This window comes from Chiloscyllium punctatum, chromosome 44 (genome assembly GCF_047496795.1).
Source record: "Chiloscyllium punctatum isolate Juve2018m chromosome 44, sChiPun1.3, whole genome shotgun sequence".
Taxonomy (NCBI): domain Eukaryota; kingdom Metazoa; phylum Chordata; class Chondrichthyes; order Orectolobiformes; family Hemiscylliidae; genus Chiloscyllium; species Chiloscyllium punctatum.
The window spans coordinates 27,127,722-27,155,551 of NC_092782.1; the positions used below are offsets into that span (position 1 = coordinate 27,127,722).

Sequence of the window (27,830 nt, forward strand, 5' to 3'; positions counted from 1 at the left end):
TGGGGAGTCCTTGTGCTTTGATTGGTTGCTATGTGGATGATGTCAGTTGGCTGGACCAACCTATCGGAGAGGTTTTTATTTCGAGGTGAAGCTGTTGCCGGGTTATTGACAGCATGAAGTTCAGGATCATCTTGGTTCGGCAGTGAGTAGTGGGGGGGTGGGGGTGAAGAGTGGGTCTGCTGCGACCAGGCCGCCTTATATTGGGTCCCTTTGACCGCCCCCTCGGTGGTTCTCTGACCGCAGCCGGTGTGTAATTCAGTCTCAGTGCAGCTGGAGTTTCCATTCCGCCGGCCACTTTTGTTGTTTGAATGTTGGGGGGGGGGGACGATTCCTGAACCTTCACCCTGATGCCCCGCTGGTGGTTTGCATCCAACTCGCAGTTGGATGATATTGTACTGTAACACCGTGCAGCCTGAGGGGGGGGGGACACAGGGTCAGTTTCATTCACGGCCCCTGAGGCTCCACAACGTGGACGCAGCAGAACTAAGATCGGCCCTCGGCCTGAATCTTCACTTTATTCCCTCTCCACGGATGCTGCCCGATCTTCTGACCATTTCCAGCAATCCCTATTTTCGTTTCAGATCAGTGTTTGATCTGGTCAAGGTTGGGTACTTTTTTTTTCTTGAAGCCACGAGGACGTGAATAAGCGAGTTATTTTCTGCTGAACTTGGTGGAGCTCAATGTGGAGGATGTCAATTGTTAGTCAACAATATAATTGGATATTGCAGCGCTGGTGTAGGTCGTTGCTCTGTGGAAAAAATATCAAATCAGTCCCACTCTACGGTACTCTTCCCAATAGATGAGCAGCTTTTTTTTCCACTTTATGCTCGTGCATGTATGGCAAACCCATTCATTTTTGTAAGTTCTTGTTGAATTTGCTTATCTCACTTTCAGTAGTTGATTAGTAAAGGCCATGTGTGAATCCCTATAATTAAAATGTTAACAAATCCAGATAAACATTTAAGTAGAAAAGTGGATGAGAGTTGAATTTTTCAGTCATTTTTTTTCACTGACAAAATTGCTAAAAAGCTGGCATAAAGGACAGTGCAGTAAACAGATGCTGGTGTGATGTAACCCCCTTTTAAAGCAGATGTGGCATGTGGTGTGCTTTATCCATCACATCTGGATGTTGCACTTCTTGGTGTGCAGTTTTTGGAGACACTTGAAACTGACGTGCTTCGAATTTCTCATTCCTATTTGACAAGCCTCAGGTATGTGTCCTACCACAATGTTCAATTTGGAACTGAGCAGGTTGCAGGGTATGGTATTTTTATTAGCTTTCTGGTTGTTCAGAGCATTGCTGCTAATGTTCCTGGGCTCTCTCTGCCTTCAGTAAGCCAGCTAGTTCCACAAGTAAAGGAAGTTGGTGTCAGTTTGAATAGGTAATGTCAACCTGAGTGCTGCTCAATAAATATCAGATATACGAAGACAGGCCATTATTATGACAGGCTATCATTCAATATCTGTCCCAGGGAAATGAGCAGGATGAATGGCTCCTGGGGAGATCTATCTATCCCTCCATCCCTCTCTCCCCTCTTTGACCTTGGCTTATGAGACTAATTACCATGGCAACCAATGAGGCGAAGCAACAAAGCATTTAAGGCTTTGCCAAAACCTGGATACTCACTAAGCAGTGTTTTGAAGCAATAATTCTGTTGCCTGGGTGACTTTGAGTGCTTTATGGTGCACACGACAAAAATTGTCCAAACGAGTGGTGATGTCCTGTATGCTCTATAATATCACAATGAATAGAGGCATCAACATGCAGGCAACTGATGAGCAGAACAAAGGGAACTCAAGGATGTGGATGAGACATTTTTGCATAATAGCCAGTAGTGTCGTCAAATCACTTCAACATTCTTTAGCTAAGCTGCATCAATTTCGCTGTTGAAAATATTGGGCTAGCATAACTGTTCATTCTACTTGTCCTTGCAGTGCTAATGTTTCTTGCAGCTTATAAGAAAGTTACTGTTACTTGTTGGAGTTATGGCTGCCAGTTGCTTGCCAGCAATTACGGTTAGTAACTGGAGCAGATGTAGTGAAAGGAATCCAACTCTAACATACAGCACGTTGACTCTAAAGGGTCTGTTCATTAATTCCTTGCACTGTGACAAACAGTATGTTGTTTTTGATTGGTATTTCTTTCACCCTCAACATGGTATTGTATTTATGATTTGCTGCTATTAAGTTAGAAGGGGAGCCCTTCATATTTGTAAAATTGCTCTTGGGTTGTGATGTCACTGGTCGTCATTTATTGCCAATTACTAATTACTCTTGAACTGAGTGACTTGCTTAGAAAGCAGTTAAGAATGAACTCCATACTTTAAATATGGAGTCGCATTTAAACCAGACCAATTAAGGATGGCAGATTTTCTTCCTTAAGGACTATTAGAGCAACAATTAATGGGGAAATCATGCCCACCCAATGCTGAGACTTTGCCTTCCAGATTTTTTTCAAAGATTCATTTTGTTATTTGAAATCATACAGTAGAGAATTATCTTGGATCTTTGATTTATTAGTAATGATAATTATGCCACTATCTCCCCTTTCTTTAGAACACATGGCAAAATCTACCATCATCTTAATAGACAACGTATAACAGATGTCCTCCAAAGTTTGTGAGAAGATTTGTAGCTCGGGTGCTCGTTGTTGTGGTTCTGTTCGGCGAGCTGGAAATTTGTGTTGCAGACGTTTCGTCCCCTGTCTAGGTGACATCCTCAGTGCTTGGGAGCCTCCTGTGAAGCGCTTCTGTGATCTTTCCTCCACCATTTGTAGTGGTTTGAATCTGCCACTTCTGGTTGTCAGTTCCAGCTATTCCAAGGACTAGCCACACTACCATACATCAAGAGCATTTCCGAACTGACAGCCAGACTACTGCGACCACTAGGACTCATAACAGCACACAAACCAACAGCCACTCTTCGACAACAGCTCACCAGAACGAAGAACCCAATACCCAGCATGAGCAAAACCAATGTAGTGTACAAAATCCCATGCAAGGACTGCACAAAACACTACATAGGACAAACAGGAAGACAACTAATGATCCGCATCCATGAACACCAACTAGCCACGAAACGACACGACCAGCTATCCTTAGTAGCCACACACGCAGATGACAAGCAACATGAATTCGACTGGGACAACACTACTATTATAGGACAAGCCAAACAGAACAGCCAGGGAATTCCTAGAGGCATGGCACTCATCCACAGATTCAATCAATAAGCACATCGACCTGGACCCAATATACTGACCACTGCAACGGACAGCTGGAACTGACAACCGGAAGTGGCTGATTCAAACCACTACAAATGCCGGAGGAAAGATCACAGAAGCGCTTCACAGGAGGCTCCCAAGCACTGAGGATGTCACCTAGACAGGACGAAACATCTGCAACACAAATTCCCAGCTCGGCGAACAGAACCACATCAGATGTCCTCCTTTCAGACTGCCAATTTGTTTCAATTGACTCTCATTTTCATTATTGCAAGTTCAATATAGTTAAGCATGCATTCTTCTAAGACATCAGAGAGTTCTCTATTCTAACTTCTGGCTTCACTCTTGAATTCTGTGCCTTGGCCTGTAGCATGTAGTATTGTGACATATCATGGCAGTCTTTACCATGGATTCAGTAACTTGAAAGGTGCTTGGCTTAATTTTGCTACTACATTTATACAGTTGTTAGTGACATGGAACACTGCTGTAGGGTCTGTCAGGTAGTTTTCCTCTAGCTTATTTCAGATGTCTTAACTTTAATACCATCTGATCTGTCCTGAAACTTGAAGTAAAAACAAAATTTTCTGCAGAGTTGATCCTTCAATCCCCATGCTCTGTAGTTGTGCAATTCTGTTAATTTGCTTGTAGAAATAGTGTGTAATCGATCTGTAGGTATTTGTGAACCTTGTATTGTGAAGTACAAAACTGGGATTGTCTTCCTATTTACTGCTTTAACACTATACTTTTTAAAACATTATGTTTTAGTGGTGAAACAAGATACAACAAAGCAAAACTTCTTCAAGGTTAGTAGTGTTTGAAAATAATGTAATGTTTTAATTCTAACATAGAATTCTAATTCTGTTTTTTTTTAACTTCAGCAACTACTTTGATCTCCTATAACAAAAATCCTATAGGCTAAGCAAAATTGTTCAGAGGATGACCTGTCACCAAAAATGTGCGCTTGGATTTGTGCAAAGGATCTGTGCAGAGGTGTTGTGAAGTGTCAACGCCTCTTAGCTGATGTCTCTTTTTTTATTTGCTTTTCTTTCTTCCAGTTCCTCAGCTTAGTGTTGTTACATTGTGTAACATGCTGTATAAATAACCCATCACTAACCAATCTGTGTAACTTTTCTGTATCACTGTACCGTTCAGTTTCTATTTAAAAATCTGAATGTAGGATTTATGTAGAGCTTAAGAGATAAATGTATGTTGTGGTATGAACAAATGAAGAAGACCTCAGGGTCTACCAGTTGTCTACAGCATACTTGGGTTGTCAACTTGAGTGTTTGCATTTTCTTTATTTTCAGGTGAAAGCAAAATAAATATTGGCCACAAATAAACAACATAATTTAAATTGCATTGTTCACATTTCAAACCATTTCTAAAGTGCTGTATTTGTGTTATAAAGACAAACATGTTACCATTTTTGTACAGCAACAGTCCACAAATAGCAAATCATGAGATGATCTGTTTTAATATCTGTGGTGTTGCAATCCTCACTTTTTTTTTGAAGTATCAGACTAGATTATATTTTAACTCTAATGGAGCTTGAATCTGCAAACTTAAGTTTTTGAATCAAGAGTAAGTATAGAGATCATTGCAAAGGAATGTAGATGAGTAAGCATGATTGATGTGTGGAATATCCTTTTACTATCGATGAAGAATGTGGAAGTGCTTTAATGAATAATCTTTTTAATGCAATAATTGTTAGGTGGAACTACCAAGTAACTAATGTGCATCAACAATATCACCCAACAATAATAAGCTGAAATAGTAATTGATGTATTACTGGCAAGAACAGTGGGAAACATCTTTGTACTTGGATAATGTCCAAGATCTTTAACATTTGTCTGACACACCATAGGCAGTTCTTAGTTGAACATCTCTGCTGAAAAATGGCATGTTTGGTGATACAACCAAGCTTCAAATGTATTCAGCTACATAGGGAGATCAAATCTTGATGAAAGTTTGAGCAAGAGGAGGAAGCACTAGCAATAAAACAAACTGACAGTCTATGGACTGAAGACAAGTTCAGGTTTTGACTGTGGGGTCTAGAGTATATACAAATTAGGAGCAGATATAGGCCATTTGGCCCTTGAGGCCTGCTCTGACATTCGATAAGATCACAGTTAATCAGCTGATGTTCTGAATTCTACATAATGTTTTGATTCACTTGCCTTAAAAATATTCAATGACCATACCTCCTCCCACCACCTGAGGTAGAGAGTCTCAAAGAGAATGCATCTTGGATGCAGCACAAAAAGGCTTCTAGTAAGGTGTATGTTGAACTGAGGAAAAGAGGATGTCGAGGACCAAGATGAAAAGTTGACTTTACTGAGGGATAGTGATCTGAATTACTTATTTCTGTGTTAGGGAAAATTCAGCTTGTAATTTTGCAGTGTTACTATAAGGCAAATCAGGTCTGAATAATTTGTTGAATTTCTTGAGCAAGTCTGAACTCAGGTGGATAGAGGAGGAACCAATGTTTGTGTTATATTTGGACTTCCAGAAGTCACTTGACAAGGTACCTCCCAAAAGGTCATAAGATAAGAGCCCAAGATGTTTGAGGTAATATAATTTCGTGGATAGAGAATTGATTAGTGGGCAGGAAACAAGTGGGTATTAGGGCTCTCTTTCAGATTGATCTGTGACCAATGAGGCTCCACAGAGATCAGTGCTGCGACCACAACTGTTTACAATGAATATTAATAACTTAGAGGAATAAAGTTTATGTACCTTTGCCAAATTTGCAGGCGACACAAAATATGTGGACAGGGATACAAACCATTTAGAGGGATATTAATAGGTCAAGTAAGTGGGCAAAAAGTTGGCAAATGGAGTATAATGTGGGAAAATGTGAAGTCGTTAATTTTGAAAAAGAACAAAATGTTATTTAGATGGAAAAAACCTGCAGAAAAGTTCCAACACAAATAGGCTTAGGGGTACTGGTGCATCAAAACACAGGAAGCTGGTACATAGGTGCTGCAGGTAACCAGGAAAGCCAATGGAAGTTTGGTCCTTGTTTCAGGTGTTGTCAGGGTATATGAGTAGGGAAGTCTTACTGCACCTGTACATGATGCTGGTGCGACCACATCAGAGTACTGTGAGCAGTTTTGGTCCTCTTATTTAAGAAAATATATAATTTCATTGGATTCAGTGAAGGTTCACTAGGATTATGCCTGGTATGTAAGGATTGTCTTATGACGAAAGGCTAAACAAGTTTGGACTCGACTCATTAGAGTTTAGAAGAATAAAATGTGCTCTCATTGAGATTTATTAGCTTCTTAAGGGGTTTGACAGGATGAATGCTGAGAGGATGTTGCCCCTGGTGGGAGAATCTAAGACCAGGGGTCATAGTTTCAGAATAAGTGGATGCAAGTTTAAGACTGAGGTAAGGAGGACTGTTGACAGTCTTTGTTAACCTCCTTCCACAAAGCTGTGGGGCAGAGTCCTTGTGTATAGTTTAAGGCTGAGACAAATTCTTGATCAGTAGGGGAATCCAAGCTTGCAGGGAAAAGACAGGAAAGTGGATGTGAGGAGTGTCAGAAGCTATGTCCTATTGAATGACTGAGCAGCTCAAGAGGCTGAATGACCTCCTCCTATTCGTATTTCTTCTGATCTTGTAGGATTAGCTAACTAATAGAAGATGGTGTTGGCTTTGGTAGGGTATGTTTTCAGTATGGCGACCTGTAACTAGTGGAGTGCCAGAGGAATTGGTGCTGGGGCCAGTTATTTACAATGTTGGATGTCAGTCTTGGACGATAGACAATTTTATAGATGACACAAGTACTGAGAAGGCAAGAGGTGAGGATGACCAAAGTCAGCAGAGGTTAATAGATAAGGTCAGTGAGTGGGCCACAACTTGGCTGATGGAATATAATGTAGGAAAGTGAGATTATGCACTTTGGCAGGAAGATTAAAGGAGCTGAATGTTATTTTAAATTGAGACACTGCAGAAAACTGCAGAACGGAAGGATTTGGGATTCCTCATGAAGAATTACTGAAAAGTTAGCACTTGAGTTCAGCAAGTAATAGGGAGGAAAATGTTGACCTTTGTTTCAAAGGGATGAAGTATGAAAATAGGGAGATTTTGCTGGAGTTATACAAGGCTCTAGTCAGATTATTAGGAGAAAGTGAGGACTGGAGATCAGAGCTGAAAAAAGTGTTGCTGGAAAAGCGCAGCAGGTCAGGCAGCTTCCAAGGAGTGGAGAATCGATGTTTCGGGCATCAGCCCTTCTTCAGGAAGTGGCTGAACACTAACTCCTCCTCCCACTCTGCCAAGGACATGCAAATCCTTGGCCTCCTCCATCGCCAGACTATGGCAACACGACGCCTGGAGGAAGAACGCCTCATCTTCTGCCTAGGAACCCTCCAACCACAAGGGATGAATGCAGATTTCTCCAGCTTCCTCATTTCCACTCTTTTCCCCCACCCCCCCACCTTATCTCAGTCCCAACCCTCTGACTCAGCACTGCCTTCTTGACCTGCAATCTTCTTCTCGACCTCTCCGCCCCCACCCCCTCTCTGGCCTATCACCCTCACCTTCACCTCCTTCCACCTATCACATTCCCAACTCTCCTCCTCCCTACTTTTTATCTTGGCCTGCTTGGCATACCTCCCTCATTCCTGAAAAAGGGCTTATGCCCGAAACGTCGATTCTCCTGCTCCTTGAATGCTGCCTGACCTGCTGCGTTTTTCCAGCAACACATTTTTCAGCACTAGTCAGATTATTGTGAACATTCTTTTTCTTTTATCTGAGGTGAGATATACTGACATTGCAAGCAGTTCAGAGAAGGTTCACTAGGCTGATAGCAGTAGGGAGGGACCTAGGAGCGGTTGAGTGGGCCTGTAGTCATTGGAATTTAGAAGAGTGAGTGTTTATTGAAATATATGATACTTTGGCATTCAATGTGTGGATGCTAAGAAATTGTTTCCTCTGGTGGGGGGAGTCCAAACCAAAGGACAATCTTGAATGAGGGCTTGCACACTTAAGACTAAGCTGAGGAGGAACCTCTGAGGATAGTGGATCTGTGGAATTATTTACTGGTTAGGGCTGTCAAGGCTGAGTCAGTAAACTTATTCAGGGCAGAGGCAGACAGATTTTTAACCAGTAAGAGAATCCAGGGCTATAGGAAAAAGGCAGGAAAGTAGAGTTGAGGATTATCAGGTCAACCATGATCTCGTTAAGTGGCAGAACAGACTTGATTAAGCTGAGTGATCTACTTCTGCTATTGCAGCTGATGGATTAAGCCATTGTCTGCAATTGTATGACTTGCTTTTAAATATTATACGATGTAAATTACTGTTGCTGACACAAGCTATTGTCATGGTCTTTGTAAGAGAGATTGTCAAGTTAGAAATATAGAAAACTTTAAAACTGTACTGTGCACATCAATTTGAGTTATATTTTAGAGAAGAATGTTAAGTCATCTTGTCTCTCAAGAAAGCAAAACTTGTTGTAAATGAGTGCCAATCCATGCAGGCATCAGCTGACCCTTTCATATTTTTAAAATTTAAACATTTTTACAGATGTATATCTTTAGTGTACAATATTTTAAAAAAAGTAACTCTAACATCTTTCTGTTCCTTATTAGGGCAGGGTGTGGATGAACCGTTGTCGGAGTTTGGCTCCAAGCAGGCTAAGGCAGCAGGCCAGGCTCTCAGCAAAATCAAATTCTCTCACGTGTTTTCAAGTGACTTACAGCGTGCTAAACAGGTGTGTTTTACTTTCTTTCCCTTCAGTGCTGATTCTGTGTCAAGAAGTTATTAATTTTACAGCCATTACTGTATTATAAATTAGATTAAAGTGCAATATGTTAGGAAATTAGCTAATTCCATAAGTTATTGAACTTTTAAATGTTAAAACTGCAGCTACTGTAAAAGCAGAGTTCCTTCAGCATCTGGAAATGGATGTGGAACCTTTTTCAGAACTTGAGAACAAGAAAAACTGTCATCAGCACAGAAGAAGCCTTTGGGCCCATAGAGTCTGTGCTGACCTATCTATGCTAATCCCACTTTTTGGCACTTGGCCCCCTGTCCTTGAATGATGTGGCATTTCACGTGCTCATCCTCATACTTTTTCCAGGTTTCCATACCCTCTGGGTGAACAAAATTTCCTCAAATTTCCAATAAACTTCCTGCCCTTCACCCTAAAATTATGCCCTTCGATATTGATTCTTCATCTAAAGAGAAGAGCAGCTACTTATCCACTTTGTCCATGCCCCCTCATAATCTTCTACCTCAATTCCGGTTCTTCCTCCGCCTTTTCTTCTCTCTTTAAAAAAAAACAGCCTGCATCAATTCAAAGTCTCATCAGTTAAAATCCCACACAAATTCCTGATGAATCTCCTCTGCATCCCCTTCAGTGCAATCATATGCTTCCTATAGCATGGTGATCAGAACTATATACAATGCTCCAGCTCGAACCAAAGGTTTGTACAGCTCCAACATAACCTCTCTCTTCCTATAATCTATGCCTTTTAAAAGGCAAGCATCCTGTATGCCTTCTTAACCACCCTATTTACCTGTTTGTTGTCTTCAGCACCCTACGATCCCTCTTCCTCTGAGTTTCTTAGTGTCCTTCTATTCATTGAGTACTCTCTTGTCTAGATACTTCTTCCAAAATACAAGCCTCATGTATTTCTGGGTTCAATTCTGTTTGCCACTGCCCACCTGACTAACCTATCCACCTCTTCCTATAACCTAAAATCATCTTCCTCACTGTTAAATCTTCATGTCATCCTCAGACTTAATTATCCTACACATACCACCCCAAAGCACATTCTTAACTGTTATATGTATGTTCATATCGTTTATATGTATATCTATCATAGGAGACCCAGCAGTGATCCCTTTGATACATCTCTGGATACCAGTCTCCAGTCACACGTGGCTTCTACCACCACCCTTTTGTCTCCTATCACTAAGCTAATTTTGGATCCATCTTGCTAAGATACCCCGAATCTTATGTGCTTTTGTCTTTATTACGTACTTGTCAAAGGTTTTGCTGAAATCCATAAAAACTACATCAACTGCGCCACACTTGCTGAAATTCATATAAACTACTGAACTGTTCCAAATAGTGATTTCTATTACGACATTGGGTAAACCCTCCTGCTTAATTTAGAACCAGCAACACAGAAAAGATTTATCCCATGCAGTAACCTGTAAAAATCGAGTGGCCAAGCACTACTTGAAGTAAAAATTAACAACTTTATTTCTTAAAGTATAACACTATTCTCTAGCCTATCTTTTACCTTCCCTTCTATAATGTTAATCCGATAAAATGCCCAATTAAGATTTATGAAACAACATTTCTTATCTCAAAGCCAGGTAGCTCTAGGTTCTTGTCTTCGTATCTTCCTGTGTCGTCTTTTCTCCTTGTTAGTAATTTCTGCATCACAAGTTACTGATCGAAAAGGTGCCTTTTTCAGGCAGTCTGTTTGCGCTGGGCTTGTCAGTTCTCCCCTTAACTGTTCAATTTCCCCCTGGTCTTATACCCCAGAGCATTGGATTGTGTAATTGGCTTTTAAGATTGTCAAGATACTCAATTCAAACTTGATTGGAAATGGATATTTTTATTGGGGTATAACTTAAACTGATTGGCCAAATTCAAATTTGTTTTTATCTCCAGGCAATGAACTACTCGAATTGTTCAACCCAGTGTTATACACACGGTTGCCTTATTGAGAACACTTGGTGCTGTCTCTGGTAGTTCTGCTTTTAACTCTCTTAAAGCTACACCCACTTCTTCATAACACTTTTTAAAGGCCAAATTTCATTCTGAAGTTGGGAAAATAGCTGTATTGTAGGGTTTCAGAATTGGAGAAGGTAGCAGAGAACCCACATCTTGTGGGCAGTTTAGATGCTAACAATGAATTCTGGTTTTGTCAAGCCCAAAATCTTGGGAGTTGAATAAAGTGCTGTTAATGCTTGTTGTACAAGTTCGAAAGCATATGGTTCAGAAGCCATTCATTGCTAATAGTAACACAAAGTAAATACTAGATAAGAACAGCTCCTGATGTTCATCGCCAGTTTTTGGAAAACTGAACGTGCCATCAAAAAGGAATTAGTTGTATTTTTATTTCTGGCAAAGCAATAGTTTTACTATATATAAAAACAAACTATTTTGAATACTCTTATATCAACATCAACAATGTAGTCTATGTACAAGTTGGTTTTACTTGCTAATAATCCATTGCATTTTTTATTGTTTGCAAACTTGATCCCATATGTTTCAGACTGCATCTGCTATTGTGTCAGAAAACATTTCGGGGCATAAACTTGAAATAATTTGTGATCCAAAGCTTCGAGAAAGAGTAAGTATTAAACATAAATACATATAAAATATTACTGTCTATCATTAACAATAAGTTTAAATATGTTGACAAGTGATCTCAAAAACATGGGATTATTTCAGTTTCACAAAGTATGCAATCTATTGAGTTATGTCCTGCTTAAGCTAAATGTATTTATGTAGCTGGCAGGTAAAGACACAACAAAGTGAAATAGTCCTGAGACACAAAAACAAAAGTTAAAACCTGCTTTGCAGCAGGACACAGTCTGCTGAAACTCTTATGACCTTGCTTTTTCTGTTTACTATTGCAATTCCCTTCCCTGTAACTTGATATTATTCCTTGGCATGTCATGCATCAAGGTGTGGAATCTATTCAATTGCTATGATATTTAGTTAGCTATTATGTGAGTCGTGAATCAACTTATGAAATAAAACTGCAGGAAATTCCTGCCAGGCCAGGTAGTATTGGTAAAAACAGGGAGAGTTAATATTTCAGATTGATGAATTTTTATCACAACTGGAAGAAATTGAAGATTTAACAGTTTATATAAGTGTTGGGTAAAGAGATAGAGGAAAGAACAAAAGGAAAGAATTATATTGAGTTGAAGGCAGGATTTATTAAATTACAAAGGCTTAATGCAAGTTGAAAAGGTTTAATAATGCAACAAAAACTAAAGGATAGCTGTAATTAATATAACCAAATGTTGAAAAGAATGGCAGCATTGCTTATAACTTGAAGTTATTGAAATCTGGATGTAAAATGCCCAATCCAAAAAATACGCTGCTCGAGGTTCTGATGAGTCTATTTGGAATGGAATGTGAGGCCAAGACCAGAATGCGAGAGAGATGGAGAAATCTAATGGTAAATGGCTGGACTGTATTTGAAGTTATTTATGTGACTCAGCTATGTTTAACTTTTCAAAGTATAAACTACAAAGAACAATACGCACAGGAAGAGGCTCTTCGACCCTCCAGGTTTGCACTAACACATTTTGCCCTTCCATACTAAAACTGTCTTCACTCACAGGGTCCTTATCCCTCTATTCCCTTCCTATTCATGTTTGAATGTTGCTATTGTGTCTGCTTCCACTACCACCTCTAGCAATGCATTCCAACCACTCGCCATCCTTTGTGGGAAAAACTTGCCTCACACATTGCTTTTAAACTTCCCTTCTTGCACCTTGAACCTGTAATTGATCCCTCCACCATGGGAAAAAGCTTCAGACTTTCCGTCTATCCATGCCATTCACAATCTCTTAAATTTCTATTGGGTTACCCCTCAACATCCTGTGTTCCAGTGGAAACAAACCCAGTCTATTCAACCTTTCTTCATAGCTAAAATTCTCCATACCAGGCAGCATACTGGTGAACTTTTCTGCACTCTCTCCAAAGCATCCACATGCTTCTGGTAGTGTGGTGACCAGAACTGTATGCAGTATTCCAAGTGTGGTCTAATTGCAGTTTTATAAAGCTGCAGCATAATTTATCTATCCTTTTTATAAGGTGTCTTGCAGAAGTTGCTGTGGCAGGGTTGTGTTGTTGTGGTCGATGTTGTGCTGGAGGCTGGGTAATTTGCTGCAAATGATGGTGTGTTTAAGGTTTGGTGGGTGCTTGAAGGCAAGAAGTGGAGGCATGGATGACCTTAGTGAGATGTTCATTGTCATCGATGACATGATGAATGCTGTGAAGAACGTGGTGTAGTTTCTGCACTACAGGGAAGTGCTGGATGACAAAGGGTACTGGATCAATCGTATCCTGTATCTGTCTTCTGAGGAGCTTGCAGTTTTTCGCTGTGACACATTGGAACTGGAAATCAATGAGTTGAACAGTGTATTCCATTCTCATGAGGGTGTCTTTCAGTGTCTGTTACATTCCTCCTCTGTGAGCAGATCCTGTGTACACATGTTTAGGGTAGAATCTAGAGAAGTGCAGCATTGTTAGGTTATCTGTGGGCTTACAGTAGAGTGAGGTACTGAGGTTCTGTCTGTGATGGAGATGTGTGTCCTTCACTTTTCAGTTGCTAACACTCCACTCAGACCTTCTGACACCCCTGATCACCCACACCACCTTCACCATCCCCTAATCTCCATGCCTGTGACCATGTGCTTCCCTCCACCTACCCAACAAAAGAGCAGTGCCCCAAAAGCTTCCAATTTCAAACAAACCTGTTGGACTACATCCTGATGTCATGTGACTTCTGACTGTATTCACCCCACTCCAACACCAGCTCCTCCGCATCATACTTTAAAGACCTTGATTCTTCACTGTTCTAAATTCTACAGAAAACAGTCCTAATTTGTCATCACCTTTCCCTTTGCGGCAATTACCTGTTTAAATTTAATTGTCTGATTGCAACAACTCTCCTCAACTTTTCTCCTGAAGTCTAGGTATCATTCTTGTAAACCTAGGTTGTACTCCCTCCAAGGTCAGTATATCCTTCCTAATGTAAGTAGATCTGCTCCTGAAGTACTCCAAGTGATGTCGAACTAAAATTTTGTATAGCTGCAGCATAAGTACTTTGAGGCTAATAACACCTCAGGTTATTGAGAACATAAGGAAATTATATTGAATTTTAAAAGCAAATGCCTTTAGGAAAATCTCCATTCCATGTATGTTATTGGTAGATTTGGGGTTTCAATTTGTAACTGAGTTAGAGGGAAGGTAGCAGAAGGAACCCTTATAGAGTGCTAGGTATCATTAGAAAGTATTTAATAAGGTGCTGCACCCTTTTGGTTCTGGGATATCAAAGTGCAATTTAAATGAACTCAATCAAGATACCTAAGTTGTGATGGTGGGGCCTATGGACTCTGAGAACATTGCCAATACTTTACAAGGATCAGTAAAGTTTAATTTAAGTTGATCAGTGAAAAATGAAGTTCAGATAGACAGATATTTGTATCTAAAGTAAAAAATGGAATGTATGTGAACTTCATGAGTGAGGTTGACCTAATTAGGACAGCAAATTAAAAATAGACATTGATTCCTATCACAGAATAACAACTATTGGCTAGCAGAGTTGTTGCAATCAGACAATTGCATTTAAACAGGTAATTGCTGCAAAGGGAAAGGTGATGCATTTTTCAAGTTTGACATTGGTTGGTCTGGAAAGCTCTCTCTCTTTGATCCTATCTTGTAATCTTTAAATTATCCGATTGTAAATTGGGCTATTTTGGAACTTAGCAAAATTTGTCAGAAGCTGTCGGTCTTATGACCTTAGTTCTTTAATGCCACTTCTCCACCCCTCTCCCAAACCCTTGTTCAAATTTTAATTTGAATGAAAGTCACTGTGTTCTACATTTCTTATTACTTAATGAAATCTGAGTCAGAATATAATTATTGTACAGGCTAGTTTTAAAGTTAGAAGGTTATAACCATTCATTGTTATAAACCAAGTCTACCTCTGTCATGGCCTACTTCTACTCTTGCATCAGTGTATCTGCTTCTGGAATTCTCATCTGTGCTTTTTATTACCATTTTAAACTCAACTATTTTAATGGTTTATGGATTGTTCCTCTCATCCTCTACCCTCTAAACTATGGCTCAATTGAAGCTCTGCAGTTTACATCACAATCACTTCTTATCCCCTCCCAGTTGAGCTACATCTCAAATTTAGAATTCTCATCTTTGTATTCAAATTCCTCCACAAACCTGCCCCTCTCTATCTGTGTTAACTTCCTCCACCTTTCAATCAGCCAAAACACTGCATTAGGTTAGTTCTGGCATGGTACATTCATAATTTTCATTGCATCCCCCTTGGTTGTCATATCTTTAGTTATCGCGTCTTTAGTTATTTAAGTCCTAAACTCTGGAATTCTCCCTCTAAACCTTTCCACATTTATATTAGAAACATGGAAAATAGGTGCAGGAGTGGACATTTGGCCCTTTGAGCATGCAGCACCATTCAATATGATCATGGCTGATCATGTATTCTCAGTATCCCATTCCTGCTTTCTCTCCTTTCCCCTTGAGTCCTTTAGCTGCAAAGCCCAGCTTCCTCGTGAATATATTTAATGAACTGGTGCCAACAGCTTCCTGTGCTAGAGAATTGCACAAGTTCACAACTTTGAGTGAAGAAATGCTGCGTCATCTCAGTCCTGACTGACTTACCCCTATTCTCAAATTGTGACACCTTTTTCTGGCCATCCTGACATTGGGAACAGACTTTCCACATCTCGCCTGTCCAGTCTCATTGGATTTTATGTTTCTGAGATTTGTCCTCATTCTTCTAAATTCCAGTGGATACAAGCCCAGTCAACCCAATCTTTCCTCATATGTCAGTCCTGCCATGCCAGGTATCCGTCTGGTGAACCTTCGCTGGACTCCCTCAATGGAAAGAATATACTTTTTCAGACTAGGAGACCAAAACTATACACACTACTCAAGGTGTGGCCTCACCAAGGCCAAGTATAACTGCAGCAAGACATCCTTACTCAGTTACTCGAACTCTCTCTCGCTATGAAAGCCAGCAAGCCATTAGGTTTCCTCATTGCATGGTGCACGTGGATGCCAACCTTCAGTGACTGTTCCACATGACACCCAGGTCTCTCTGCACCTCACCTTTTTCTAAACTGCCATTCTTGTTTTTGTGACCAAAGTGGATAACCTCCCATTTATCCACATTATACTACATTTGCTGAGTATTGCGCACTCAGCCAGTGTGTCTAAGTCACACTGCAGCCTGTGAGCATCCTGCTCACAGCACATACTGTCACCTGCAAATTTGTAGATATGACATTCAGTTCCTTCATCCAAATCTTTAATGTATATTGTGTACAGCTGGGGTCACAGCTCTCAACCCTGCAGCATCCCCCTTGTCACTGCCTGCCACTCTGAAAACGACTCATTTATTCCAACTCTCTGCTTCCTGTCTGCCCACCAGTTCTCTACCCATGTCAATACGTTACCTTTGATACTGTGAGCTTTAATTTTGCTTACTAATCTCTTGTGTGGAACCTTGTCAAAAGCCTTTTGAAAGTGCAGATGCACAACGTGTACTGATTCACCCTTGTTCACTGTACTGGTCGCATCCTCAAAACACTCCAGAAAATTTGCTGAGCATGATTTTCCTTTAGTGAATCCATGCTGATTTGAACTGATTTTCGTCACTGCTTTCTGAATGCTCTGTTATTACATCCTTAATGATTGACTCCTGCATTTTCCTTACCACTGGCATTTTTTTAAAGATTAGTGTTAGATTATCTACCCTCCAGTCCACTGGAACTGTTCCAGCATTTACAGAGTGCTGGAAAATGATCACCAACGCGTCCACTATTTCTAGAACCACTTCCTTAAGTACTCTGGAATGCAGAACATCAGGCCCTGGGGACTTATCTGATTTTAATCTCATCAATTTCTCCAATACCATTTCCTCAGTTCCTCCTTCATGCTTGAGCCTCTGTTCCATTGTATTTCCGGAAGATGATTATTTTTGTCCTCCATAGTGAAGACAGATCAAAAATATTTGTGCAGCTGGTCTGCAGTCTTTGTTGTCCAGTATGAATTTATCTGATTCTGGTGTAGGGGACCTACATTTATCATCGCCAGATTTTTTTTTTCTCCTCACACATCTATAGATGTTTTTGCAATCAGTTTTTATGCTTTCTGCTAGCTTACTTTCCAAACTAAACACTTTGTCTTCCTCTGAATGTTAAAATTTTCCCAGTCCTCGTGTTTGCTGCTTTTTCTGGTAATTTCATATGCCGCCTCCTTTAGCTTTAACGCTGTTCCTGATTGCCCTTGTTAGTCATAGTCAAGTCACCTTCCCAGTTTGTTTCTTACACCAGACAGGGGTGTACAGTTTTAAAGTTCATCCATGTGTTCTTTTAAATGTCTGCCATTGCCCCCTCAACCCCTTTAAGTATGCTTGGCCAGTTTATCCTAGCCAATGCATGCCTCATACTATCAAAGTCCGCTTTCTTTAAGTTCAGGAACCTAGTTTCTGTTTTAATAGTGTTACACTCCATCTTGAAGAATTCTACCATAAATGGGATAACAAGAGTCCAGAGACAGTATGTTCCTGTTAGGGTGAAAGGCAAGACTGGTAGGTGTAGGGAATGCTGGATGACGAGAGAAATTGAGGTTTTGATCAAGGGGAGAAAAGGAAGCATATGCCAAGTATAGACAGCAGAGATAGAGTGAATCCTTGCAGTATAAATGCAATAGGAGGAAAATCAGGAGGGCAAAAAGGAGACGTGAGATAGCTTTGGCAAATAGGGTTAGGAAGAATCCTAAGGGATTATATAGATAAGTTAAGGGAAACTAGGGAGAGAGGTTGCCTTGCTGATCTTTGGCCCTATGTGTGGAACGTCAGGAGATGGAGATACTATACAAGTGCTTACTGTGGAGAAGAATGTGGAAGATATAGAACGTGGGAAAGTAGATGGTGGCACCTTGACAAAATGTCCACATTGCAGAGGAAGAGATGCTGGATGTCTTAAAATGCATAAAAGTGGATAAATCCACATGACCTGATTAAGTGTACCATAGAGCTCTATGGGAAGCTAGGGAAGTGATGGCTGGGCCCCTTGCTGAGATATTTCTCTCATCGATAGAGGTTGGCTTACGTGGTGCCACTATTTAAGAAAGGTAGTAGGGAAAAGCCAGGGAACTATAGATTGGTGAACCTGACATCGCTGGTGGGCAAGTTGGTGGAGGGCATTCTGAGGGACAGGATTTAGATGCATTTTGGAAAGGCATGGACTGATTTAGGGATAGGCAGTATGGCTTTGTGTGTGGGAAATCATGTCTCTCCAACTTGATTGAATTTTTTTGAAGAAGTAACAAAGAGGATTGGTGAGGGCAGAGCGCTGGACATGATCTATATGGACTTTGGTAATGTGTTTGACAAGGTTCCTCATGGTAGACTGGTTAGCAAGTTTAGATCACATGGAATACAGGGAGAACAAGCCATTTGGATACAGAACTGGCTCGAAGGTAGAAGACGGAGTGATGGTGGAGGGTTGCTTTTCAGACTGGAGGCCTGTGATTAGTGGAATGCCACAAGGATTGGTGCTGGGTTCACTGCTTTTCATTGTTTTTATAAATGATTGGGACGTGAACATAGGAGGTATAGTTAGTAAGTTTACAGATGACACCAAAATTGGAGACATAGTGGACAGTGAAGAAGGTTACAATGGGATCTTGATCAGGTGGGCCAGTGGACCAAGGAGTGGCAGATGAAGTTTAATTTAGATAAATGTGAGGTGTTGCATTTTGGAAAAGCAAATCTTAGCAGGATGTATACACGTAATGGTAAGATTCTGGGAATGTTACTGAACAAAGAGCCTTGGAGTGCAAGTTCATAGTTCTTTTGAAAGTGGAGTCGTAGGTAGATAGGATAGTGAAGAAAGCATTTTGTATGCTATCCTGTATTGATCCGAGCATTGAGTACAGAAGTTGGGACGTCATGTACAGAATATTGGTTAGCCCACTTTTGAAATATTGCATGCAATTCTGGTCTATAGGAAGGGTGTTCTGAAATTTGAAACAGTTCAGAAAAGATTTACAAAGCTGTTGCCAGGATTGGAGGGTTTGAGTTATGCGGAGAGGTTGAACAGGCTGGGGTGTTTTCCCTGGAGCATCGGAGGCTGAGGGGTGACCTTTATCGAGGTTTATAAAATCATGAGGCATGGATAGTGTAAGTAGACAGTCTTTTCCCTAGGTTGGGGAAAGTCCAGAACTAGAAGGCATAGGTTTCAGGTGAGAGGGGAAAAATTTAATAAGGACCTAAGGGCCAACATTTTTCACAAGGTGGTGCGCGTGTATGGAATGAGCTGCCAGAGGAAGTGGCGGAGGCTATTACAATGACAACATTTAAAAGGCATCTGGATGGGTATATGAATAGGAAGGCTTTAAGGGATATGGGCCAAGTGCTGACAAATGGGGCTAGATTAATGTAGGATAAAGGATGGCACAGTGGTTAGCACTGCTGCCTCACAGCGCCAGGGTCCCAGATTTGATTCCAGCCTTGGGTGACTGCCAGTGTGGGAGTTTGCACATTCTCCTCGTGGCTGCTCTGGTTTCCTCCCACAGTCCAAAGATGTATAGGTCAGGTGAATTGGCCATGTTAAATTGCCCATAGTGTTAGGTGCATTAGTCAGAGGGAAATGAGTGGGTGGGTTACTCTTTGGAGGGTTGGTGTGGACTGGTTGGGCCGAAGGGCCTGTTTCCACACTGTAGGAAATCTAATCTAATCTAAAATCTGCTCAGCATGGACAAGTTGGAACAAAGAGTCCATTTCTAAGCTGTATATCTCTATGACTCTGACTCTATTATCGTCACTCTTCCTTAAAGGATCTCACACCACAATGTTGCTAATTAATCCTCTAATTATCCAATACCCTTGCTCGCTAGTTGGTTTCTCAACATATTTGTTAAGGAAACCATCCCTCAAACATTCCAGGAAATCCTCCTCCATTGCATTGCTACCAGTTCAGTTCGTCCAGTCAGTATGTAGATTTGAAGTCACCCATAATAACTGCTGTAACCTTTACTGCATGCAACTCTGTTTGATATACTCCCTAACATCACAACTACTGTTTGGTGGTCTGTACACAACTCACACTAACTGCAGCTCCATTCATACTGATTCTACATCGTCCAGTCTAATGTCCTCCTTATCCACCTCCCTTTACTTTCTGTCTGTCTTTCCTAAAAATTGAATAACCCATTGAGTTCCCATCCTTGGTCACCCTGGAGCCAGGTCTGTGTGATTGCAATTACATCATATCCATTAATCACGGTTTGCACAGGTAATTCATCCACCTTATTACAAATGTTCCTCACATTGAAATAGTCTTCAGGCTCTTTTGTTTTGACATTTATTGCCTTTCTAGAATCCTAACTCCCTAAATTCAGCTTGACCTCATCCCATTTTTACCTATACCGTTGGTGTATATGCAGCATGAAAGCTGGCTGTTCGCCAACACTGTCTTCCTACTCTTTCTCTGCCTGTTGGTCACCCATTCCCTATCTTCCTCAGTAATTTTAATTTGTGGTGTGGCCAACTTACTGAATGTGCTAACCACGAATCCCTCAGCCTCTTGGATGCTGCAAAGTGTTTTCAAATGCAACTCCAGAGCTGTCAACTGGATTGTCAGGAGCTGTAGCTGGCCAGCATGTGAAGAGTCAGGGACTTGGGAATAGTCCCTGAATTCCCACATCTCACAGGAAGAACATGACTCTGGTCTGGTATCTCCTGCCATAACATAACCCTCAAGTCAATAACAGTTAACAAGAGAAAATAAGAGAAGAGAAACGACTTATAAGTCACTCACTCACCTGCTGCCTGTGATTTCATAATTGAGCTTTCTTCTACTTCTCCATTATCGTCATGTCTTCCACAGCTGCAGTAGTTTGCTCCTCCTCTGACTGCCTCACCTTGTTGCTGCTTGACCTTCTCACTTAAGCCCTTAAACCTCCAGGAGCACTTCCTCGATAAAGTTTCCCTCCTCAAATGGCCTTGCCTTGTCTTTTATTTGCTCCTGGGTAGTGACTGAGACAACTCCTTCTAATATCCTTCTCAGCAATGCCTCGGTTGAATGCCTTGTTTGGATGCCCTCGCACAGTTCACTGACATCAGTTCTGTGTTCCCCAACTCGGTCGCAGTGATTGTGATAACTCCCAGATTCTGTCTCAGTAGCGCCCTTAGTTCTTCTCTTTTGAGGTTCTTTTAAAACCTAGTTCTTTAACCAAGCTTTTGGTTATTTGACCTCCTCCTCTTCCATGGCTCATTGTTAAAATGAGTCTTTTACTATACTCTGAAATGTCTTGGGATGTTTTTCTCCATCAAAGTTTATAAAATAAAATGAAATTGGTTGTTCTTAACCCTTGATGGGATGAAGTAGGGCAGTTCGGAAGACTTTGAAGGGTATTTTCTGTTTAGGTGATATTTTATATAATGAAATCATATTGATTTTATCTACAATATTTCTGAGCTATGAAATGCAGTTTTCAATAAATAAACATCTGTTGTTTGATCCATTTTAAACTGAGTTTATATTTGCTGATATTAATACGTTTAACAAAGAGCACACTCCTTTTGCTGCAAGTAAAAAAACGCAAAGCCTGAAACTAATTTCAAATTGGAAGAAGTCTTTTACTTTGTAGTTGCCTTTTAATTGCACTGCAATATAATAATGTAGTTTTCGAATGATTCATAATGTTATGTAGTCTGCTGCAATCTATTAAAATATACAGAAGCTTAAAAGCTCTTTGGAGTTTTTCAACAGTAATGTGTGATTTTCGTGCTGAAAATCAAAATGTAGTAGCCATTTAAGTTTACACTTAACCAGGTGAAAATCTGCTCAACTTTGTTTCTGACAGTGTATTGTACATTGCACTTTGTAAATTTATTTTAAACAAATGCAATTGGCATTCCTAACATTGTACAACAGATAAGTAACTTTTGAGAAACCCTGATGAGGTATCTATTGAATATATTTCTATTAATTCAGTTTTTGATCATGAGTCCATGAGTATTTCTTTTACTGGTTTTGTTTGTGATTGGCACACCTGCCTCTATACCATTGACAATAGGCCACAGAATAGTAATTTAAACACTTGACTTTAATTTGCTGACTAAATTATTTTTTAACAATAGTAAAACTATATATAGCAAAGTTTTTTTTGATCATACAGACAACAGCTTGTATAGAATTGCAGTGAGTTTATGCAGATTTTCTGTGGTAAGACTGGGTTTTTCTTTGAATGCTCAGGAACTTGCAGTTTATGGGTAGTGTATTTTTGTTTATTGAATGCCATTTAATCTCCATGGTATTGCACAAAAAATTAACTGAGTATAATGTTTGAGTAAAGTGAGAGCAATGTTAGGGTATGGGAGGCCATTGAGACCTATAGACATTGTTCAGTCCCTATTTTAAAGTCCTAGATTCTGTCCTTTTTTTAAAATATGATGTGCAAAGCTTAATACACTTGGGAAGTAATTAAGTAGAGTTGGTTCCAGTATAGGTGTATATTGTCAATACAGCCTGAAGATTGAGGAGGTTGAAAGTGAAGCACTGGAGAGCTATTAGAATCATGGCATGTTAACAGCAGAGAAGGAGCTGTTTTTGTCTGTGCTGGCTCTCCACAAGAGCAACTTAGTGAGTCTCACTGTGCCACCAGTCACCCATCAAAGTTAGTTTTTTTGAGGGACATACTGAATCTGCCTGGACCACACTCTGGCACTGATTTCTAGATTCTTAATACCAAATTTCTAAAAGGGGTCCGATAAGGTAGTTTGAGTGGTGCTGAATAAGATGAGTGCATAGTGTAGATCTAGTACACTAGCATGGATAGAGGATTGGCTATCTAATAGAGAGTTGGGATAAGGGAGTTATTTTGATGATGGCAAGCTGTAACTAGTGGAAAGATGACACAAAAATGATGAAAGGCAAGTGATGAGGATGACACAATGTCAACATAGAAATATATACAGGTTAAGTGAGTGGGCAAAAATTTGGCTGAATTCATTTTTAATATGTATTAATTGATTTAGTATTCATTTATGGTATAATACAACTTGAATAGCTTACCAGTATTTCCTAATGTGATTTTGTTCTGCAATGCCACTTTTCAATATTTCCCTGCCTCTTGCTGGTTCTGCAATTGTCATTAGTTCCTACACTGGATTTAAAGGTGGTACTCTCCCACAGTGCTTTGTTGCTCAGTTGGGAGGATGTGATTTTAGGATATTAGTGTACGTAGTAGTTCACATTACTGTGGACAAATTAATTAATAATGGGAAAGACCTAATTGAAAAAAATGAGGCTACGTACTTACAAAAGCGAACGTGTGAAAAGAAGTAATTAATTTAGATATCCTGTTTCTTCAAAAAAAAGTGCAACATTCAATTGTTGATAGAATAGTGCATTCTAAGTTTTTCAATTTTACATTACAGCAACATATTTGAAACTTTAATTTTATTCTTGTTCCTAGAAGTATGGAATTGTTGAAGGAAAACCACTAAGTGAATTAAAAACATTGGCAAAAGCTGCAGGGCAGAGATGCCCTGCTTTTACTCCTCCAGGAGCAGAGACTGTGGACGAAGTAAGTCATTGAATGATGGACGGATGTGACGGATCCCTAATCCCCACAGATTCAGATTAGAATTTTGATCAAATTCAAGTAGGCTTTGCACCTAAAATTTATTCAAAATTATTTTAAGTTTGTTTACCCATTACCCATTCATTGAAACTTTAACCGTCTTCTTGTGTAAATGTAAAAAAAATTCTAAGGCAGTTATTAAGAGGAACAATGACTTCTCAATTTCCTGGCTGATATACGTTCCCTTAACTTACATCAGAAAAATGGATTTTATGGTCATATCTCATTGCAATATTCCTTGAACAGCAGTGCAAATTGTTTTGTTTCTCTATGGTTTATGGCAGTAATTACATTTCAATGTTGCAAAAACTTTGAGAAATCCGGTGGTCCTAACATTATTATACAATTTAAGTTCTAGATGTATGTACGCCTCAGCCTGAATTTCAGTTTCATAAGAAATGAGAGAGGTTTTGGCTTTTCATATAAGATTGCAAATTAACAAAATCTCCAGTGGGAGACTTACTGGTATTACGTTTGTTGATTTTCATATGACTTCAAACCTAGCACTTTATGCTGTGCTTGTGAGAAAATTTAAAGCTATTGGATTGCATGGTCTTTCTCATGTAGCAAAATTATTTTTTTATAAACACATTTTACAAAAGTGGCTGAAAGATTATGGATGATGTCAATGTATTTCAGCCCTGGTCAGGGTGGATTGTACGAATGAGCAATGAGCACAATGGGTAAGGCTTCTTATTCTGATTTTATAGGTCATAGTGAGCAGGATTAAATGACAGTGTTGAATTTCAATAGCCGTTCTTGAAAACTGATACCTCAAATCAGAGGGTTCTCCATTCCTTTTACAACATTTGCATGTTATGTTTTTGCAGGGCTCAATAATTGGAAATCAGTGTTACATTACATAGGATTTTCTACCTTTTAAATATGCTAGCATTCTGTTTTTCAAACTGATATGAAAAAAATCCCAATTCTGCTAACCAGTAACCCAAGCTACTGAGTTGAATATATGTTCACAGATGTGTGTAGTTCAAATTTAACTTGATAGACTGCTATCAATATAGTTATATGCCTGATATCCTCTTGAAATAAATAACCGAAAAATTGAAAGACATATATATAGACTTAGAGATGTACAGCACGGAACAGAGCCTTTGGTCTAACTCGTCCATGCCAACCAGATGATAATAATTAATCTAGTGGCATTTCCCAGCAGTTGGCCCATATCTGTCTTAAACCATTCCTATTCATATACCCATCCAGATGCTTTTTCAATGTTGTAATTGTACCAACCTCGACCACTTCCTCTGGCAGCTCAATCCATACGTGCATCAGTCTCTGCATGAAAAAGTTGCCCCTTATGTCCCTTTTAAATCTTTCCACTCTGATCTTAAACCTATACCCTTCGGTTTTGGACTCCCTTACCATGGGGAAAAGACCTTGGTGTTCACACTATCTATGCCCCTCATGATTTATTAAACCTCTAAGGTCACACCTCAGTCTCTGACGCTCCAGGGAAAATAGCAGCAGCCTATTTGTCCTCTCCCCATAGCTCAAACCCTTCAACCTTGGCAACATCCTTGCAAATCTTTTCTTTAACCCTTTCAAGTTTCACAACATCTTGCCTATATCAGGGAGACCAGGATTGAATGCAGTATTCCAAAAGTGGTCTAACCAATGTCCTACAGCCGCAATATGACCTTCCACCTCCTATATTTGATGCACTGACCAATAAAGGCAAGCATACCAAACACCACCTTCACTACCCTGTCTACTTCACAGCATCCTTGTTTTACAACACTCCCCAGGACTTTACCATTAAGTGTATAACTCCTGCTATGATTTGCCTTTCCAAAATGCAGTACGTCACATTTATCTAAATTAAATTCCATCTGACACTCCTCAGCCAATCTGATCAAGGTCCCATTGTATTCTGAGGTAACCTTTGCTGCCTGCTACCCCCCCAATTTTGGTGTCATTTGCCAACTTAGTAACTATACCTCCTATACTCCAATCCAAATCATTTTATATAAATGACAAAGAGCCATGGATCCAGCAACAATCCTTGTGGTACATTGCTGGTCACAGGCCTCCGATCTGAAAAGCATCCCTCAACCAGCATCCTCGGTGTCCTACTTGCAAGCCAGTTCTGTATCCAAATGGCTAGTTCTCAGTGTATTCCATGTGATCTCATCTTGTTAATCAGTGTACCACACAGAAGCTTGTGGAATACCTTACTGAAGTCATGTAGACAATGTCCACCACTCTACCTTCATCAGTCCTCTTCACCATTTCTTCAAAAACTCAATCAAGTTAGTGAGAGACAATTTCCCATGCACAAAGCCATGTTGACAATCCCAAATAGTCCTAGTCTTTCCACATATGTATAAATCCTGTGTCTCAGAATCCCCTCAAAGAACTTGACCACCACTGATATCAGGCTCACCGGTCTTTGGTTCCCTGGCTGTTCCTTACCACCAAAATATATTTTGATTATTGCCTCACTGCTGCAATTGTTAACAGACATAGCCTCCATTTTTGGATTTACCAAAGCAGTAATGGTGAGTTTTTCTTTCGCAGGTGACGACCAATAGTAGGAAATGTTTCTCCCTATATATTGAATGATGTTCTGTTTGTTTTGCAGGTTCAGGTTCGGGCAAAGGAATTCTTCAATTATTTATGTAACCGCGTTGTGCAACATGCAAAAAAAGCTAACACTGTACCAGATCATATTGAAACCATAGCTGAATATTCTGGAGACGTGCACAGTTCACTCAAAGATCTCAACAGTGTGGACTCCAGCAGCTGTGATATAAATAATAGCATTTCAGATAAGGTTGAAGATCTGATCACCACTGTACTCGTAGTGAGTCATGGTGGATTTATGCTACAGTGGGTTGGCTATTTTATCAAGGATCTGAGATGTCCTTTGCCACCATCCTTTGACCAATCCAAGGCCTTTTCAGTCTGTCCAAATGCAGGAATAAGCAGTTTTGTTGTTACTTTTGATCAGATTGCTGACTGTTCTCCTCAGATAGTTTGTGATTATCTGTATGACTGTAGCCACCTTGTTGACATTGGTGTTTGACAGGATGTATTTTTAGTCTGAGCCCACAGTGATGATTGATTTTTTTTGTCAGGCATTTTAGTTGTGAAAATATTTGCCAATATACAGATTCGGTTGGATTAAATCCATATTAACTTGTTTAGGACAAATGCAAAATAGTGCAGATGCTGGAAATCTGAAATAAAAGCACAATGCTGGCCACAGTCAACAGGTCAGGCAGCACCGTGAACAGTGAACAAAGATCTTCCAGACTGAATTATCTTTTTATCCTCAGACCCAGAACTTTTTAAAAAAAAAAGCAGATTCTAAGCAAGTACATAGACAGAAATTTGAGTGTAGAGAAGAACAAAGCTAAGCGTTTTGAGAGGGCGGATGGTAGGAAAAGTTAAATGCCTTAAGGCATCATTGTGCAAGACAAAAGGAGGTGGTATGGGTCAAGTAAAGAAACAAGAAGCTAGCAGTAATGTAACTGTGAGTCACAGAATTGTTATTAGCTGCAATTCGAAAGTAAGCTTGCATTTCCAATTTCTCCAGTTCTGGTAAAAGGTTGTCGGGATAAAATGTTAACTTTTCCAGTCTGCACAGATGCTTCCTGCCCTGCTTAATATTTTCAGTATTTCTCTTATTTTAGTTTTTTTATAGATTTTTACTCTAGTATATTAAAATAGTGCAAAGAACTTTTTAATTTATTTTAGAAAATAAACTTTTGATATTTTCTTTCTTATTGCATGGATAAAAAATTCTCCATCTCATTTAGTGATTATAAATATTGTATCATCATATTGTCCCTTAATTTCCTGACTGGGGGAGTGTATCCTATAATTGTTTAAAGACTACGGCTATTGGTTAACTCTTGTGATAAATTCCTCACAGTGGATGAGTCCTATACGCAAACACTGTAGTTATTGTGTGCAATGTTTAAAAACTAGTTGTATGTAAGACTGTATGCTGGTGACATTACAAAGTATATTATTAATAGATTTTAAGCACCTTGAGAAGGGCTGTCAGCACTGATTGATGCAGCTATATGTTCACATTTTCAATCTATTTACCTTGTGCTATGTTAAATTAAAATGAATATGTTCGTTTTACATGAATGATTAAACTGAGATTGATCGATAAAATTTCAGACAATTATGTATGTTACAATTGAGAGAAGAATAAAATACAATGTCATGTCACAA

General features: G+C 39.7%; 1 protein-coding gene across 3 annotated transcripts; it reads left to right on the forward strand.

The window, feature by feature from the left end:
• Window positions 1-40: 40 nt before the first annotated feature.
• tigara (TP53 induced glycolysis regulatory phosphatase a) lies at window positions 41-27,830 on the forward strand. Of its 3 annotated transcripts, none has more exons than XM_072562531.1 (6): window positions 41-142; window positions 3,986-4,023; window positions 8,815-8,936; window positions 11,461-11,538; window positions 23,454-23,564; window positions 26,224-27,830. In XM_072562531.1, the coding sequence occupies exons 1-6, from the start codon at window positions 114-116 to the stop codon at window positions 26,665-26,667; spliced, it is 822 nt and encodes a 273-aa protein (XP_072418632.1). In that variant the 5' UTR covers window positions 41-113; the 3' UTR covers window positions 26,668-27,830. The 3 variants fall into 3 exon arrangements, with proteins under 3 accessions (XP_072418632.1, XP_072418633.1, XP_072418631.1); XM_072562530.1 differs by lacking the exon at window positions 41-142 and adding an exon at window positions 272-858; XM_072562532.1 differs by lacking the exons at window positions 41-142; window positions 23,454-23,564 and adding an exon at window positions 267-858.

What these genes read in the sequence shown, in the direction of transcription:
- tigara (XM_072562530.1), top strand. Translation starts at nt 800, where the DNA reads ATGAGCAGCTTTTTTTTCCACTTTATGCTCGTGCATGTATGGCAAACC. An exon ending in ACTTACAGCGTGCTAAACAG is followed by an intron (nt 8,937 to 11,460) that starts GTGTGTTTTACT and finishes CATATGTTTCAG; the next exon opens with ACTGCATCTGCTATTGTGTC. An exon ending in GAGCAGAGACTGTGGACGAA is followed by an intron (nt 23,565 to 26,223) that starts GTAAGTCATTGA and finishes TTTGTTTTGCAG; the next exon opens with GTTCAGGTTCGGGCAAAGGA.